The sequence below is a fragment of the Sander vitreus genome, chromosome 20 (assembly GCF_031162955.1).
Source record: "Sander vitreus isolate 19-12246 chromosome 20, sanVit1, whole genome shotgun sequence".
In the NCBI taxonomy this organism is placed as follows: domain Eukaryota; kingdom Metazoa; phylum Chordata; class Actinopteri; order Perciformes; family Percidae; genus Sander; species Sander vitreus.
This window is the reverse complement of record NC_135874.1, coordinates 26,136,120-26,151,672: the sequence shown is the minus strand read 5'-3', so window position 1 is coordinate 26,151,672 and position 15,553 is coordinate 26,136,120. Positions and strand designations below refer to the sequence as shown.

Sequence of the window (15,553 nt, the reverse complement as noted above, 5' to 3'; positions counted from 1 at the left end):
TCGGATGCCTAATGCTTCTTTTCAATCAAAACAGTCACAGTTCTAGGGCTGTACTGAATAGTTTGAAGCTTCATTCATAACGGCGACGTTCAAATTCTAAATCAACGTTCAAATGCCAATTTGAATACGCGAGTCCAGCCGTAGCTAGAAGCTACAAAACTACTGAGAGCTGAACACAGAGACTTTTAGAAAAAGGTCTCTCTTCCTGGTCTCCAGCACAGACACGAGTTAGGTTCAGTCTCAGTAGAGCTGGAACAACTCCAAATTTTGCTGTGCAATTAATTGTCTCAGAAATAATTGCCATTAGCGGGGCTCGACATAAGCAATGGCCCGGGGCCAGTAAAAACGTATGTCGGGCTAGTTGATTGGCCAGTCACTGGCCCGTGGCTCTGTCTGCTGCATCAGAAAACGTCATACAGAGTGGCGCGAAGTGTGTGAATGTTAGCTAACAGTTCACATTTTCACCTCAGGTCATTTATAACCAGTTCATTTGGATACAAGCGTTGCATTTTGGAAGATAGACGGGATTCTGAACAGCGATGCCCGCGCTGCACGCACGCACACAAACACACAAACACAGCCGAGGTGTGTGCGTTACTTCACGCAGCACATAACTGACTGGAAACGATACCGAGGATTATTTACCGCCAATGGTGCAGATGAACTAACGCTACACTCGTTACTGTACGTAGCCGACAATAAAACCTCCATGATTAAAGAGTCAATACCCACCTACCTGTTCTACAGGCATAAACATGCAGAAACCGATATTTCAGTCTGCTCTGTCTGCACTGTCCACCGCGCTGTGCAAACACAGCGCTACTCTGCAAATAGTGACTTTTTACAAACAAGCTACAATGAAAGATGTCAGTTTGTAGTCCGTTTATATTAGTTTGCAACAAATCTTGAACTTTGGACAAACTCTTGTAAACATAGCTGCTGTCTAAACTAACCTTCCTCTCCGCTGGAGCGGTAAACCTATGGATGTATTATAAGACCAAAACAGATACATGTGGCTACTTAATATGCACGTGAATGACGCTGCATTCTTCATTCTTGATGATGTTGCCGGTTGTAGGGATGGGCATTCGATTACATTTTCTTCGTCGATCGTCGGAAGAATTAACGATCGACTATCAATTAATCATTCCAATTTTTATATTAAAATTTATAATTTAACTTTTTATAAATTAAAAATGCAATGAAAATACAAAAATACATTTTTCTTCGGTGAGATCTTTATTACAAGAAGAGCAACTTGTGGCAGTTAAACTTGACGGTAAACTAAACTTAAAGATATATGCACTTCAGTGTTCTAAAGCAGCGTTGAACCTGCAGCTGCGAGCCGGCGTTCCCAAATAATAAATACATTAAAAAAAGAATCATGTTAAACAATAACTTAACCAAAAACATAATACTTAGATCTGACAGGTTTCGTCAAAATGCAACTCAAAACTATTCCAGGCACGGAGTGGAGAAAGAGGGTGCGAGAGATTAGCCTAAACAATGAATTAGGCTACTTAACAAAGCCTCATAAAACATAACTAGTAACTCACATACAACTTCTGCACCAGTCTACTGATTTTTGTTGAGAAAGATAAGCATGTTGACATGATCTGGGGTCAGACGCGACCGCAACCTGGTGACCGCCAGTCCAGCCGCCGAAAACACCCGCTCTGAGGGGACTGACGTTGCCGGGATGCACAGGTACCTCCGCGCTAACTTGGCCAGCCCGGGGAACCTTATTCCGTTCCCTTTCCAACAGTCTGTGGGGGTGCAATCCAGGGGTGGGGGGAGTCTCCCTCAGAAAGTTCTGAAGTTCTGCTTCGATGCCAGCCTCGCATTGAGTGGTATAGTGCTCCCCAAGGCGTTGTGCCATAGCAGCGGACTGGGAGGCCGCCACTCCAGTGTTTGCGCTCCCCCCGTCCGTGTCAGACAACGCAGCCTCGTCTCCCTGAGCCTGTGGGATAGCCGCCCTACCGGTCTCCACTGCCTCTCCCAGTTCAACCAGTTTCGCAGTAGCAGCCAGTCTCGGTGTTGGTGTAAGAAAGCGCAGGCGTTTGTGACGAGGGTCCAGCATTGATGAGATCATGGGGGCGAATGGCACAAACTCATCACCAGACTCAACCTGTATATATAAATATATGATGGGGGAATCAATAATCAGGAAAAAAAAAAAAATGCTGTATCTAAATAGGTAACACAATGCAGATAACAGTCAAGTATGCATGTAATTGGGTATATCATGTAAACTAAAATAAATAAAAAAAGTTTAGCTTACATTCATTCGCCTGATGAGGGAGGAACGCACTTTTGTCTTGAATTCGGTGAGTCTGGGCCCGTCACCTTCACTGCGCAGGAGGTGGATATTGATGAGGCTGAAGGTGACGGGATAAGTGTTAGAGATGGAGACGTCTTTCTCTGCAGACATAACCGTGGTGGCACATTAAAGTGCCGACAGCACAGGCCGTGTGTCCTCCATCTGCTGCCAGTACTCATCCTTCAACACCAGGATCCTGGCATCTTGAAGCTTGGTCACGGTTCGGTGCGACAGCACAGCAACAACGGCCCACCGCTGCTCCACCAGGCGATCACTGGATAAGCCGGTGAGTTGCGAGGCCCATTTGCTCCAGTTTCTTTTGCAGCGCTTTGGTTGCTGCAGTGCTGTGGTTAAAGTGGCTAACGAGTTTACTAGCCGCAGATATTACCCGATACAGATACAGTGCAAATCCGTCATTTATGGCCAACTGGAGGGTGTGTGCAAAGCAGGCAACGGAAATCCAGAGCACTCTGGGTGGGACTGCTGGCAGCAACAATATTGGCCGCGTTGTCGTGAACGCATGCAATAACTCGGTCTTTAAGTCCCCACTGCTCTACAGCTCCATTCATTTTCTCAGCGACGTGGTCAGCTGTATGCCGGCCTGGCAGGCTTTCTGTGAGCAGGACCGCTGAGTTCATTTGCCAGTCATCACTGATGTAGTGGCAGGTGATGGTGATGTAGCTCTCAGCTGTTAAAGCGGTCCAGCAGTCTGTAGTTAGAGCAACTCTGTCAGCGGTGCTCAATTCTTTTAACAGCTCCCGCTTCCTTTCTTCGTAGTGAGTTTCTACCAGTCTGGTGATGGCACGTCGTGACGGAACGTGATATGCTGGTTCCAAAAAAAATGTATAAATTGTCAAAAACCTTTGCCCTTCAACAATACTTAAAGGCAGCATATCCATCTCAATGAACTCGCAGATCCCTTGGGTAAGTTTTTCTGCTCGTTGTGCATCGCAGCTCCTCCGTGCTAACGCCGAGATGATGCTAGGTTGAGACTGAGAGCAGGATGCACCGCCACCGACATTTTTTAAATCAAAATGGTCCCACGCCACACTTCGCCGTGACCTCTTCATGATTACTTTTGAAATCAAAACAGAAACTTGCAGGTAACCGAGTAGCCTGTGACGCCCCCGTGTGGTAAAATGTGTAATTGCTGCCACACAGTGAAATTCATTTCATTGCTTCAAGACTCACGCTACGGTACGCAACCTGCATTAGTTATCGATAACAAATTAACGTGATCGAGGAAATTCTTAATGATCAATTCTCGATCGTCGATTAATCATGCCCATCTCTAGCCGGTTGTATTATTTTGCAACAGCATTGTCTTATTTCAAATTAGGCATACAGGACGAATGCTAGCCTGCTTATCAATCCATTCATCATTAAAGCGGTTTTCCACAACTTTTGGCTTCAGGCTCTTTGACTGTGACATTTTTACCGGACAACAGGCCTTTCTTTCTGCAAGCATTTTCCACCAATCAGGACACCGATTATGTTTCAGTAATCAAGACTTTAACCATCACTCCTCAGTGAACTGCCCCCTAATCTGAGATCATTTTCTAGTTAAGTAGCCTTAATCCATAATGATAGTTATCATTATGGATTTTCCATGTTTTGTAGGAGCTTGCTTACACCAATAGCCTACATGTAAAAAGAATATAGCATTAATTTAGTAAGAAAGTGAAAATATCAAACAAGAAGATGCGTATTAGGTATAATTTTATTTTCTTTATCTGAAAGTCCGGCCCCCGGAGTGTCTGCTTAAAAATAAATTCTGGCCCTTGGAAAAATATAGTTGATGACCCTGGTCTAGCTTTACTGCTAATGGCACAACATACAGTGGCAAGCTGGGTTAGAACCATTTCCCGAAGCTTCATGGTAGGTGCGGCGTATATTTTCCTGCTTTTTTGTCCCTTGCCAATCACACCTATGATATTTCTTTCAGGGCCAGTAAAAAATGTAGAAGGGGCCAGCAAAACTCTGATCTCTGACTCAGGGATTTTTTTTCTATGTTGAGCCCTGCCATTAGACAGAAGAAAATTTGGCTAGCCGGCTCAACCGCAACCAAACAAACGATAGCTCGGTCTCTTGACCCGCAGACAACAGGAGGGTTAAATGAACATAAAACTGACAAACCCATCAACAGTCATACTCAGGACCTTAGCTAATGTTAGCAATTAAATTGTGGTTAAACAAAAACACGGCAATTATTAAAAATGTTGCAATTAGACAATTATGTATTGTATATAGTCTGTCTGCCTGTAACTGATGTTGTCCTTAACAGGTCTCTCTTGAGAATGAGACCCCGTGTCTCAATGGGAGTACCTGTATAAATAAAGGTTAAATAAAAGTGTATTATTGTTACAGGCCCAAGTCTCAGAACATGTAGACTTAGGACTGGATCGTGGTTGGTCATTGTAGAGCACAGGTAGGGAAACCTAAAAGTCAGTTGTGTTTCAGTTGTCAAAATGAATGTAATATAGAAAGTAATAACTAGACTTACATTAACCAATACTGCTTCATACTACTCTGTGGACACCGTTTTATTTGGTTGTAGACATAAGAATCTGTGTGTTTTACATCATTTCTTTGACACCAGAAAGAGTGATTTTGTTGTTGCAGCCACCAAAAACTGTTCTAGAAATAAAGGGCGCCTGGTGAAAGATACATGACTATCAAGTCTGGACCAATGATGCAACACTGACGACTGGTATGTAGCCCGTGGCAACACTGTAAGCCCATTACAGCAGGCGGCATCGACAGGTGTCACCACAGCTTGATGTGCAGCACCACGTCGAGATACACCACGGTCCTATTTCCAAGTGTTAACATTTGCCCCAGATAGCCACATCCCGACTACATGGCCGCAACTAACCGTTATTTTCACTGCTGGTTATTTTCTCGATTACTCTAAAAGCGGTCTCTAAAATGGTGAAACATGTGGATCAGTGTTGCCCAAAGCCCAAGATGACGTCCTCAAATGTCTTGTTTTGGCCACAACTCAAAAAGATATTCAGTTTACTGTCACAGACAAGAGAAGAAACTAGAAAACATTCACATTTAAGAAGCTGTATTGTATATTATATATGCAGTATATGGCATATGTCAATAAGAATCAGTTTATGCCAGTGAGAGTGAAACTGTTTACAAGTGCCATTATGAATGTTTTTAATTGCTCTTTATTATTTATGTAAAGCACTAAATTGCCTTGTTGCTGAGATGTGCTATACAAATAATGCTGCCTTGCCATAAGACAGTAGCAGTGCAGCAGTATAAAAAGAATCAACACCATTCGGACTCAGCATATGCCACTTGAACTAGAGTGTAACACCACCAGCACCTTTCTGATCTCCGTGTCACTCCATGCCTGTGTGTGAAATGTACGGTATGTACGTTTTAAGAAGCTTAAGCCGTACTTTCTATGTTCACATATGTACCTTAACAATGGGCATATTGTACCTGTTAATGTGACTGTACTGGTTACAGTCACATTAACAGGAATGCTAGGTGCAATGGCGTTTTTCCATTACATGGTACCTGTTCGACTCGCCTCGACTCGACTCGCCTCGACACACTGTGCGTCCGTTTTCCATTTTAGATTTTAGTACCGCCTCAGCGTGGCTGGTCGTCTTATATGCCGGCTCGACGCAAACACCAGCGCACAAGTATAAACATCAGGCCACTTGAGCTTGTTTTACAGTTCTGTGGAGGCTCCACGCAGAGCTTTCGCCGTAGCCTATGTAAGTGGCCTGATGTTTATACTTGTGCGCTGGTGCGTGCGTCGAGCCGGCCATGTGTGTGTGTACGTAGGCTATGGCGAAAGCTCTGCCTGGAGCCTCCGCAGAACTGTAAAACAAGCGGCGCCGCAGTAAACTGCCGTGACCTAACGCGACACACACACACACACACACACACACACACACACAGAACGTGGAAGCTGTGTTGTTGTTGCCAGAAGACACATTTAGTTTCAAATGAAGCTGGAGGTAGCAACACAGCTGGCTAAACTATTTAAAAATAGCGGGTTTGTTCAGGACACCGCCGTCTGTTGCTTTCACGTCACCTTTTCTGCTCGCCTCAGCTCGCTTAGATCCTCGACTGAGGTGATACTAAAAAAAAAGTACCTGTTAGCAGGTACAAGGTACTTTTTTCGTAATGGAAAACCAAAAAAGGCGAGTAGAGTCGAGGCGAGTCGAGCAGGTACCATGTAATGGAAAAGCGCCACAAGACAGACTGACGGGGCAACAAAAAAAAAAAAAAAAAAAAAAAAAAAAAAGACTTACCAAATCTTTTACAAACATGACAACATATCAAATTGCAAGGACATTTATAAAAAAAAGGTATTGGTCTGAAAGGGCCTTAAGAAACGTTTAAATTACTGAATCTTTCACACCTGTAGTCTTATATTAACACGCAACATATCTGCCATAGTCCCACAGTTTTGCACAAGTGTAGCTGGCAGCTAGCCTACATCAAGCAAAACATACATGCAGAACACAATGTCGGAAACATTAGCCAGATTAATTTATTTTCACTGCACCATATCCAGCGGCTGTCATTAAATATATAAACCAGTGCCAGTATGACATTTATTTCTACAATTCTCTGTTCTCGATAGCAAGTATTAAACCATCATGTTTACACGTTGTTAGCAGCTTCCTCTCTCAAAATGTAAGCAAGAACCCATGTAAGGCAATTTAAAAGCCATTAGCTGGACACTTGACCATTAAGTTACTGGCAGAGACCATGCCGAGTAACATTAGCTAGCTAGTTAGCGACTAAGCAGCTCATTTTCTGCCAAGCATAAACGTTATAATGTTAAATAACTAGCCGAGTTAATTAACATAACCATGACGTCAAAGCAATTTGATGACATTTTTGGAGATGCTTGCCTGAGATTTCATGATTAAAAAAGAGCAACAAAGCCTCTCAAGATCCTTGGCCTCATTATTGGTGGCAAAGTATGAACCGGGGACGCTAGCTTAGCGTTACATTTACAAACAACTGGATGCTAACGTATTAGCTTATTTACGTTACGTTATCTTAGCTGATATCATGTCGTAAAGAATAGTTCGGTACAAATAATGTCTCAGATAGACTATTAGCCTTTCGCATAGCGTTACCAGTTGGCAAACACTCGCATAACTGCATTGAAAACCCTTTTAGCAGCTTTCAGCAGGGTAAGTTAACGGTTAACTTAACGTTAACCTAGCATGGCTAGCGAATGCTACATCAAACAGATCGATCCTGTCGGGAACCAGTTATTGACCTGACTATTTTAATGGCCAAAGGCATGTGGCGTTATGTCACAATATGTGTGCCTGGCCCCGACAGTGTAACGAGCCAAACTGAAACATGGCTTCACCCAAAATGTACAGCGTGTAACGCAACACAACGTCCGGACAGTGACTACATCCACCATGCACCATCACCATGTCAGCCAGCCAGTTTGCTAGTTAGCTAGCTGTTAGCTAGCAAGGCCAACACATGCACAAGAGTAACGTTAACGTTATTCTAGAAAGACAAAAACATATAATTCGGTACATAATCTCACCTGATGTATGTTTTTCAATTGATAGAATTGGCTATAAAGACTTGAAATCGTTCGTTGGATACCCCCACTGCCATTCACTCTTGCTGTCCCGATTTGGTGGCTACTCGTTCACGGTGGGACCACTTCCTTTCACCCGGGCCTCTGCTACGACAAAACGTTAACGTAAACTCCGTAACTGCCAGCCGCTAATCTTTTACGTTATTCTACTAAAGTGAAGGAGAATCCCTGCGCTTCGAATGTTAGTAATGTGCTAAAAGTGTGGAGGTCTCGATGGTTCCTCTGCTGTCACTGGCCTCATTTCAGGGAAGATAGAAGAAACCCATTATATTATATTGTATTGTATTGTATTGTATTGTATTGTATTGACATTACCTAAATTCCTATTTAATCCCTAAAAAATCCCATCAATCACAAAACATTAAAGTGCACACCAAGTAAATAAATAACAGATAAATAGAACAGAGCGAATACGAACTTATACACATTACTTTTTGCATTATAAATATTTACACAAAATTAAATACCAATATTTTATTCATTCCCAGAGGGTAAACCAGTATACACATAATACACGAGATTAAATGATAAGTTTTAGCGTGAGGTTGTAGTTAGTGTGTTGTGGACTGCATTATTTCAGAGGGGACTCTAATATTTAGTTATATAGTTTTAGGTGCTTATTATATGTTCATACCCAACCAATTCTCCTCCTATATGTGTTTGTATATTTGCACACTGGTTACTTCACATTTAATATTACACATATTTTATTTAGTTATATATGTATGTAGGTTGTAAATTGTATTCTACACTTGTATATACATGTACATTCTTTTCATTACTCTAAGTATATTTATTTTTAAACTGTTTTTTTCAGTAGTTGTTCTGGCACTGTTATCTTTGCTATCTTTTTTTTTTATCTTATTCATTATGTATAGTATATTTCTTGTATTTTGTGTATGTGAGTGAGTGAGTATGTGTGTCTGTCCTTTCCCAATTTCCCAATTTGGGATTAATAAAGTCTATCTATCTATCTATCTATCTATCTATCTATCTATCTATCTATCTGTCTGTCTGTCTGTCTGTCTGCCTGTCTGCCTGTCTGTCTATCTGTCTGTCTGTCTGTCTGTCTCTATATATTCAGCCCTCCTGAAGTTGTTGACTGTGTTACATGATGTCCTCTAGGTGGCAGCATTACTCCACATTGCTGTTCTGTTAGTAGGCCTACCAAGTGCCTTGAACACGTGTGAAATATGTATTGTTTTCTTTCCTACAAAGGCCTGCAGGTTTCAGAGAGGCAAACTCAATACTCCCAGATCTATTTAACAATACCTGGAACTGGATTTAAGTGCCAATTTAACATTACAGTAACAAAGAATTGACAAACTTGAGATTATTGACTGGGAAATAATTATTTGGAGCCACGTGTGTGTGTGTGTGCGTGTGCGTGTGCGTGTGTCTGATGTTTGTCGGGTGACCATACAGACGTTTATGCTTGTGTTTTTTACTGTTATCTGTTGATTGTTGGAGCACATGATGCAAGAAAACACTGAAAATGTGGACAGAAGTCTTATCTTATAAGCTCCATCTTTGTTCATTAAAGCAAATATAAGAACAACAATGGGTCTGTTTGCTGCTGAGCAGGTAGTGCAGGTCCATCACAGTCTTTCCACTGAAAACAGCTGCTGTTGGAAACCAGTTGAGAGATTATGAGACTAAGCTAAAAAGTTACTTTTCTTTTGGGTTGTCAAACCAAACCAGTAAACTGAAAGAGCATAAAAAGGCTCAGTAGAGCTAAGGAGAACAGCAGAGTCGGGTGATAATGCTTTAAACCTTTTTTTAAAGTAACCCGAATAACATGGTAAATATGTGTTATGTATTCATTCATTTTTAGCCTGGTATTTACATGTCTTTAAACTATTCACTGCAGATCTCCAGGATCTGCCAATAATCAATCAATCAATCACATTTTTTTTCAAGGGTAAGATCACCATTAAACATGGTCTTGGTGCTGAAAAGGCAGTCGGACTGATCATTTGGCTCCCCGAGGTCCAAAAAGTGCCTCGGAACACACTGAAGCGACGCCGACTTGAGCGTACGTTCTGCACGAGACGTAATACAAAAACTGAAAACCGGCTTGTTCGAACTACAATCTCGTATTTTACGAAAATAGTTCACTGAAGCGTGTTTCTGAAAACATTTTAGACGAGAAATAGGCCGTGCAGTTGCTGAATCTGTCTTCATTTCAGATCAGCAAAGGTCAGTTTAAAAGACTTTCGTCAGATTTTGAGAGGCGTTCGTCACTCATCCCGCTCGCCATTTCCGGGTTAGCACTCCACCAATCAGATTGGTCATTGAGTCCGACTGCCCGCACTCCGACCCAGCAAGTCAGGTCGGCCAAAATGAAGTCCGGGGGCCCCTCCGACGGACGACGGTATGGAACACACCGAACAGACTCGAGTCACCAACCTCGCCAGACTGTCCGACGGTCGATAAATCAGGTTGGTGTGTCAGCGCCTTAAAGGAACACAGAAATAACATACAGCAACAAAACAATTGAACAGCAATTAAATCAGTAATAATAAACCTGCAACATAAGACAATAAGTGGAAAAAGGTCGCAGAAAGGATGGGGTTTTCTGGTGAGCCGTAGTATAGTAGAGTAGAGGTGGGTTTTCAATATAGATTTAATTATGTAAAATGAGTGAGCTCATTTAACATGAATAATAAGAAGTGAAAAGAAAACACACAAGAGACAAAGGGTTTAAAACATGTCATTTATTGCACTTGACTGGTGCTGTTGAAACAATTAGAACGATTGAGGTTCTTTACTAGGTCAGTTCCTTCAGTGTTTTGGTGGGGGGGGCTGGTATGGTCCTGTGGCCATGGTCACTGCAGACACAAACACACACAGTCACACATACTGTATCCTTGTAAAGACCTTTAACTGCCTTCCCTCTTTCCTAAGGTACTACTCCAGACTCTGAGGGACTACCACAGTATTTGGGGACTTTACCCAGCAGTAGCACTCAGGCTGTCTGAGGGGGCCGGGGCCTAAAAAATGAAATTGGCACCAACGCGCAGAGAGTCGTAATCCAATTTGGTGAAAACAGTTCCAAACTTAAAACTTGATTTATGGTTGTGCGGAGGCTCCACGCAGAGCTCCCGCCGTAGCCCACGTAAGTAGTCTGAAGTTTGTACTTGTGAGTTGGTGTGTGTGTCGATCTCTTTAGGAGAATATCAGGGCAGGCATGCGTGTGCGCGCGTGAGGAGTGTGTGGTAGAGCGAGTGAGAGAGTGACGGCAAGTGTGGCTAGAGTCATAGTGAGAGAAACAAAGTGTCTCCCTTGTGCTTAACTGCGTGTCAATCACTGCTCATGCACACGCATTCATTCTCCCTTGTGGGGGGAGGGGCTTAGGAGACCGTTTTGGGTTCTAGCGGAAAGGGGGGGAGGGACTGAGAAGTTGTTGATGTTCCAATTTTTTGGCTAAGTCCTGGATCTTTGCAATCCTACCTACAGCACCTTTAACCCTTTCCTTGATTTCATGTCGTTTATGGAGAATGAGAACCAGGAAATTAGTTGGGGGGGGGAATGCAACGCTACCAAGCCACGGCCGAACGACATGTAGTCAAATTTTTCGAAAGGTGCACGTCAGGCTACAGCGTAGGCTACGGCGTAGGCTTCGGCCTAGGCTACGGTGTAGGCTACGGCGTAGGCTACGGCGTAGGCTACGGCGTAGGCTACGGCGTAGACTTCGGCCTAGGCTACGGCCTAGGCTACGGCGTAGACTTCAGCCTAGGCTACGGCGTAGGCTACGGTGTAGGCTACGGCGTAGGCTTCGGCCTAGGCTACGGCGTAGGCTACGGCGTAGACTTCGGCCTAGGCTACGGCCTAGGCTACGGCGTAGACTTCAGCCTAGGCTACGGCGTAGGCTACGGTGTAGACTTCAGCCTAGGCTATGGCGTAGGCTACGGCGTAGGCTACGGCGTAGGCATCGGCCTAGGCTACGGCGTAGGCTTCGGCCTAGGCTACGGTGTAGGCTACGGTGTAGACTTCAACCTAGGCTACGGCATAGGTCCGTGTCTCCACGTACTTAGGTACGTCGCCACGGCATAGATTTTACGCAGAAGCATAAATCACGCTTTAGAGGGCACTTTATCACCTTCTCTTGCACACTGGGCCACCTAAATCAAATCCTTATTCTAATTTCCACTCTAAACATGAAGTTAAGCTTTGCCCTAACTCGGACCCAATTCTTATCTCAATCCTAAACCTATACCAATGTTACATTGTATTTGTATTTGTAACTAATGCATGCTAATTCTAAACGGAACTCTAAATCAGGTGGTAACAACCATGTCTTTCCTTATTTATCGGCTTTGTTTGCTGGGATTACAAGATGATCATGTCATCATGATGAAATAATTGTGTTGACCTCGACATAAGGTTGGATAGAGTAACATATTCTATGATCTCCAGCTTTGTTTTGTCACCATCCAAATGGTTGTGTTTGAATTTGAACATAAACATAATTCAGAGATTTTAATTCACCATTTAGGATTAGGATTGGGCATCAAGAATCGGTTCCAACTTGGAATTGTTTCAAAAATTAAGATTCCAATGGAATCGTTTCTTTATTGGAATAGATTGGAAGTGTTTTGAATCCAATCATCCAGTTTCCAAATTTAACACACGCAAGTATTGGTTTCCGTAGCGTCCGCCGTACTTCCGGGTGCTTGTTGTGTTGCAGCCACGGAGCACAGTAAGCGCCGTGGCTTCATTTTACGTTGAAAAAGCCCGGTAAAACTGTAAATCACCATTCAATAAAAACATTCCTCTTATCTATGAAATAAGCATGTGACCCATTACAACTCCACCCCTCAAAGAATCGGAATAGAACCGTAATCGAAAGGAAGAATTGAAATTGGAATCAGAATTGTTAATAATTAAAACAATGCCCAACCTTACTCACAATAGACATTAGCAGGTAACCGCAGGAACAACCCAAAAACTAACTAGCCCTTGGTTGAAGTGAAGACTAACGGCTAAATGTCTGTGTCCCATTTCCATACTAAACAGTAATTCTAAGGTTTTGAGTATGTAGTTTATTCAAATAAGTCAATATGCAGACTAAACACACTTGATGTTTAGCCTCTACACTAATTTACAAAAGCAAATTGAAATATAATGCCATCAGAATTACCTTTCTTTTACCACCATAATGTGGAACTGTTGTTCATGAAGAGATCTGAAAAGTTGCTAAATTAGCAAATCTATCAGTGTATTTAATTAGTTTTACTCCTAAATTCATTTACTGAAGTACTGCACTTATGTACAATTTTGAGGTACTTTACTTGGTATTCCAAAGATTGATGGACATTCGTTGGTGTACATATTGCATAATTTCTGACAGTACAAACGTAAAAAGACTTCCTGTAAGGTAGCTGTTAAAACATTTGAAATATAGTTCATACCGGTGGTTCCCAAAGTGGGGTTCGAGGACCCCCAGGGATCCTTGAGGGGGTTCCAGGGGGTCCCCAGCAAGAAGGGGAATCATTTATTTTTACTATAAAAAGGTCCTTGCACACCTCGTCTGAAATTTTCGTATGCGTTTCTTCGAATCTGTCAACCTAAACATTCGTCACGCACAGAAACCTTGCACACCGAGCATTGATCAATAGAAATTGTATTCATAATACAAGGTTTATGGGCTGGGTATGGATGTGTAATAAATAGTATGGAATTGGGACACAGCTCTAGTTCTCACAAGGATAGAAGTACAACAACACATCCGCACACACTTGAGATGTGACTGTGATGCACTCATTGACTGTAAATATTAATGACAGAGCATGTGTGACGTCACCCATTGGTTTGTGGAGATCTGCTATGAGTTGTTGAGTTTGCCGTTACGGGCGCAGCATCCTGGTTGAGGATGTGACGATTTTAGACGGGAGGGAGGAGCCATAGACTGTTGGGCGCTATCTGACTGGGACGTTAGCTGAGAGTTGGCAACGCTGCTTACTCTCTACGTTACGTTACACACTTTCACTGGCAATCTGGATGCAACTGCTGCTGAAAGCTAGCCTACATAATTCGAGGTAAGATTTAGCTTCGCTAGGTTTTAAATATATCTTTGTCCCATAGTTATATTACATATAAGACAGGCCGCGGACTGTCAATCACATCATAGCCACGCCCTAAAACACCCCCTGCTTTATCGTCCCTGCTTTTAGACCCTAATTCAAAAAATGAACATCATTATGTGTTGCAGAAGACTTAAAACTAGCGATTGAGACCATTAGCTAAGTGAGAAGTGGGTCACTTTCTTATAGACTTCTACAGAAACAGACCTCCTTTTGCAACCGCACAAGTCGCCCCCTGCTGGAATTCAGATAGAATGAGGGTTTAAGGTACTTTTAGCATTTGCAGCACTTCGCCGAACCGGATGCTTTGTCCATTAATATTAACAGTCTGTGGATGCACTGTGGGATGATGAGCAGGATTGTTGGAATGAATGGCCCTCAGTCATTAGATGGAGGAGCTGTATTCATATCCAGAGTAAACAGAGACTTCACAGGTCGACTGGTGTGGATGAACAAACAAGGGTCTTCACCTAGTCATAGTGCTTCATTCCAGACAATATTTAAAAATAACATTTCATTGTAAAGCATTCTCTTTCCATTGACAGGCTTGGACAAGCTCAAGCATAGCTCAATCACATAAAACATTTCTTTGTCATAAAACTTCTTAAAAATCCAATATGAGCCATAAAATATTACAAATACATATTCTGCCTCAACTATTATACAATATAGAGCTGGGGGTGATGCTTTAGTACAAGAGTTAAACTAGACTTTACTACGTGTTAAAAACAAGATTTCCATTACTGGTGAGTTTTATACTTTGTGTATGAGCACTTCCACCACTATCTTTGGCAGTTTGTATTACTTTTTCAAAAGTGCAACGGATCAAAATTCCCCTTCATTAGTTATCATTACAATGGTACAGGCACAAAAGCTCAAACATCTTGGCTGTATCACATTATTCTTTTTTTTTTTCTTCAGTTTCCTGCTTCAGCTCCACTATCTCCAGTTTATATGATCAGCTTAAAGAAGTTTTACTTGCAACATCTTCTTAAATGGCTATTCAGAGAGGCATTTAAGCATCCATATATCCATAGTATATACATCTACAAATCATAGAATGCTATACAGTCATGTCAGCTCTGTCGGCTTTGCACAGCAATAAACCACTAACTTCTTTACAGTAGTGTCTTTAAAACACAATATCAGGGCCACAGTTAGGAGAAACATGGCAATGTTATGAGAAGGAAGTTGTAATTTTGAGAAAAAGTTATAATGTTACACAAATAAAGCCATAATTTCATGAGGAAATTGTCAATATTTGGAGAATAAAGTTACCCTGGAAATCCAGAGTTCTCACGAGAGCACAATTTGAATTTGGTCAGCGAGTCACTCTGGCATTCAGTAATGACGCTCATTAACTATGCCCTTGTAGCCGAGCTGCACCAATCACATCGGTGTATCTGATGTAGGCGGGCCAGAGGCGAGCTAAACAGATGACGACAGTTTAATCTGCCAGTTAGCTCCTCTGGTAGCTAAGCGTATGGGGCTCTGGATACGTCACCCCGTGTATTGTTGGGATTGGTCGTAGTGTTA

At 42.4% G+C, this 15,553-nt stretch overlaps 3 protein-coding genes across 5 annotated transcripts in view; all 3 read right to left on the bottom strand.

Annotated features, from left to right (window-relative positions):
- Nucleotides 1-8,007, bottom strand: part of dicer1 (dicer 1, ribonuclease type III) — a 53,228-nt gene extending 45,221 nt beyond the window's left edge. For all 3 annotated transcript variants that reach the window (XM_078278232.1, XM_078278233.1, XM_078278234.1), the window contains exon 1: nucleotides 7,875-8,007. The gene's annotated coding sequence lies outside the window, so the exon portion shown is untranslated. The remainder of the gene's footprint in view (nucleotides 1-7,874) is intronic.
- Nucleotides 1,235-6,226, bottom strand: LOC144535668 (uncharacterized). Its single transcript, XM_078278235.1, has 2 exons — nucleotides 2,282-6,226; nucleotides 1,235-2,128 (listed from the first exon to the last, which is right to left on the bottom strand). Exons 1-2 carry the CDS (start codon nucleotides 2,429-2,431, stop codon nucleotides 1,553-1,555), a joined length of 726 nt encoding a protein of 241 aa, XP_078134361.1. The 5' UTR covers nucleotides 2,432-6,226; the 3' UTR covers nucleotides 1,235-1,552.
- A 6,475-nt stretch (nucleotides 8,008-14,482) lies between the features above and the next one.
- The window catches only part of clmna (calmin a), a 43,824-nt gene continuing 42,753 nt past the window's right edge, over nucleotides 14,483-15,553 (bottom strand). Inside the window, exon 13 of the mRNA XM_078277117.1 lies at nucleotides 14,483-15,553. This exon is cut by the window's right edge and continues 996 nt beyond it. The gene's annotated coding sequence lies outside the window, so the exon portion shown is untranslated.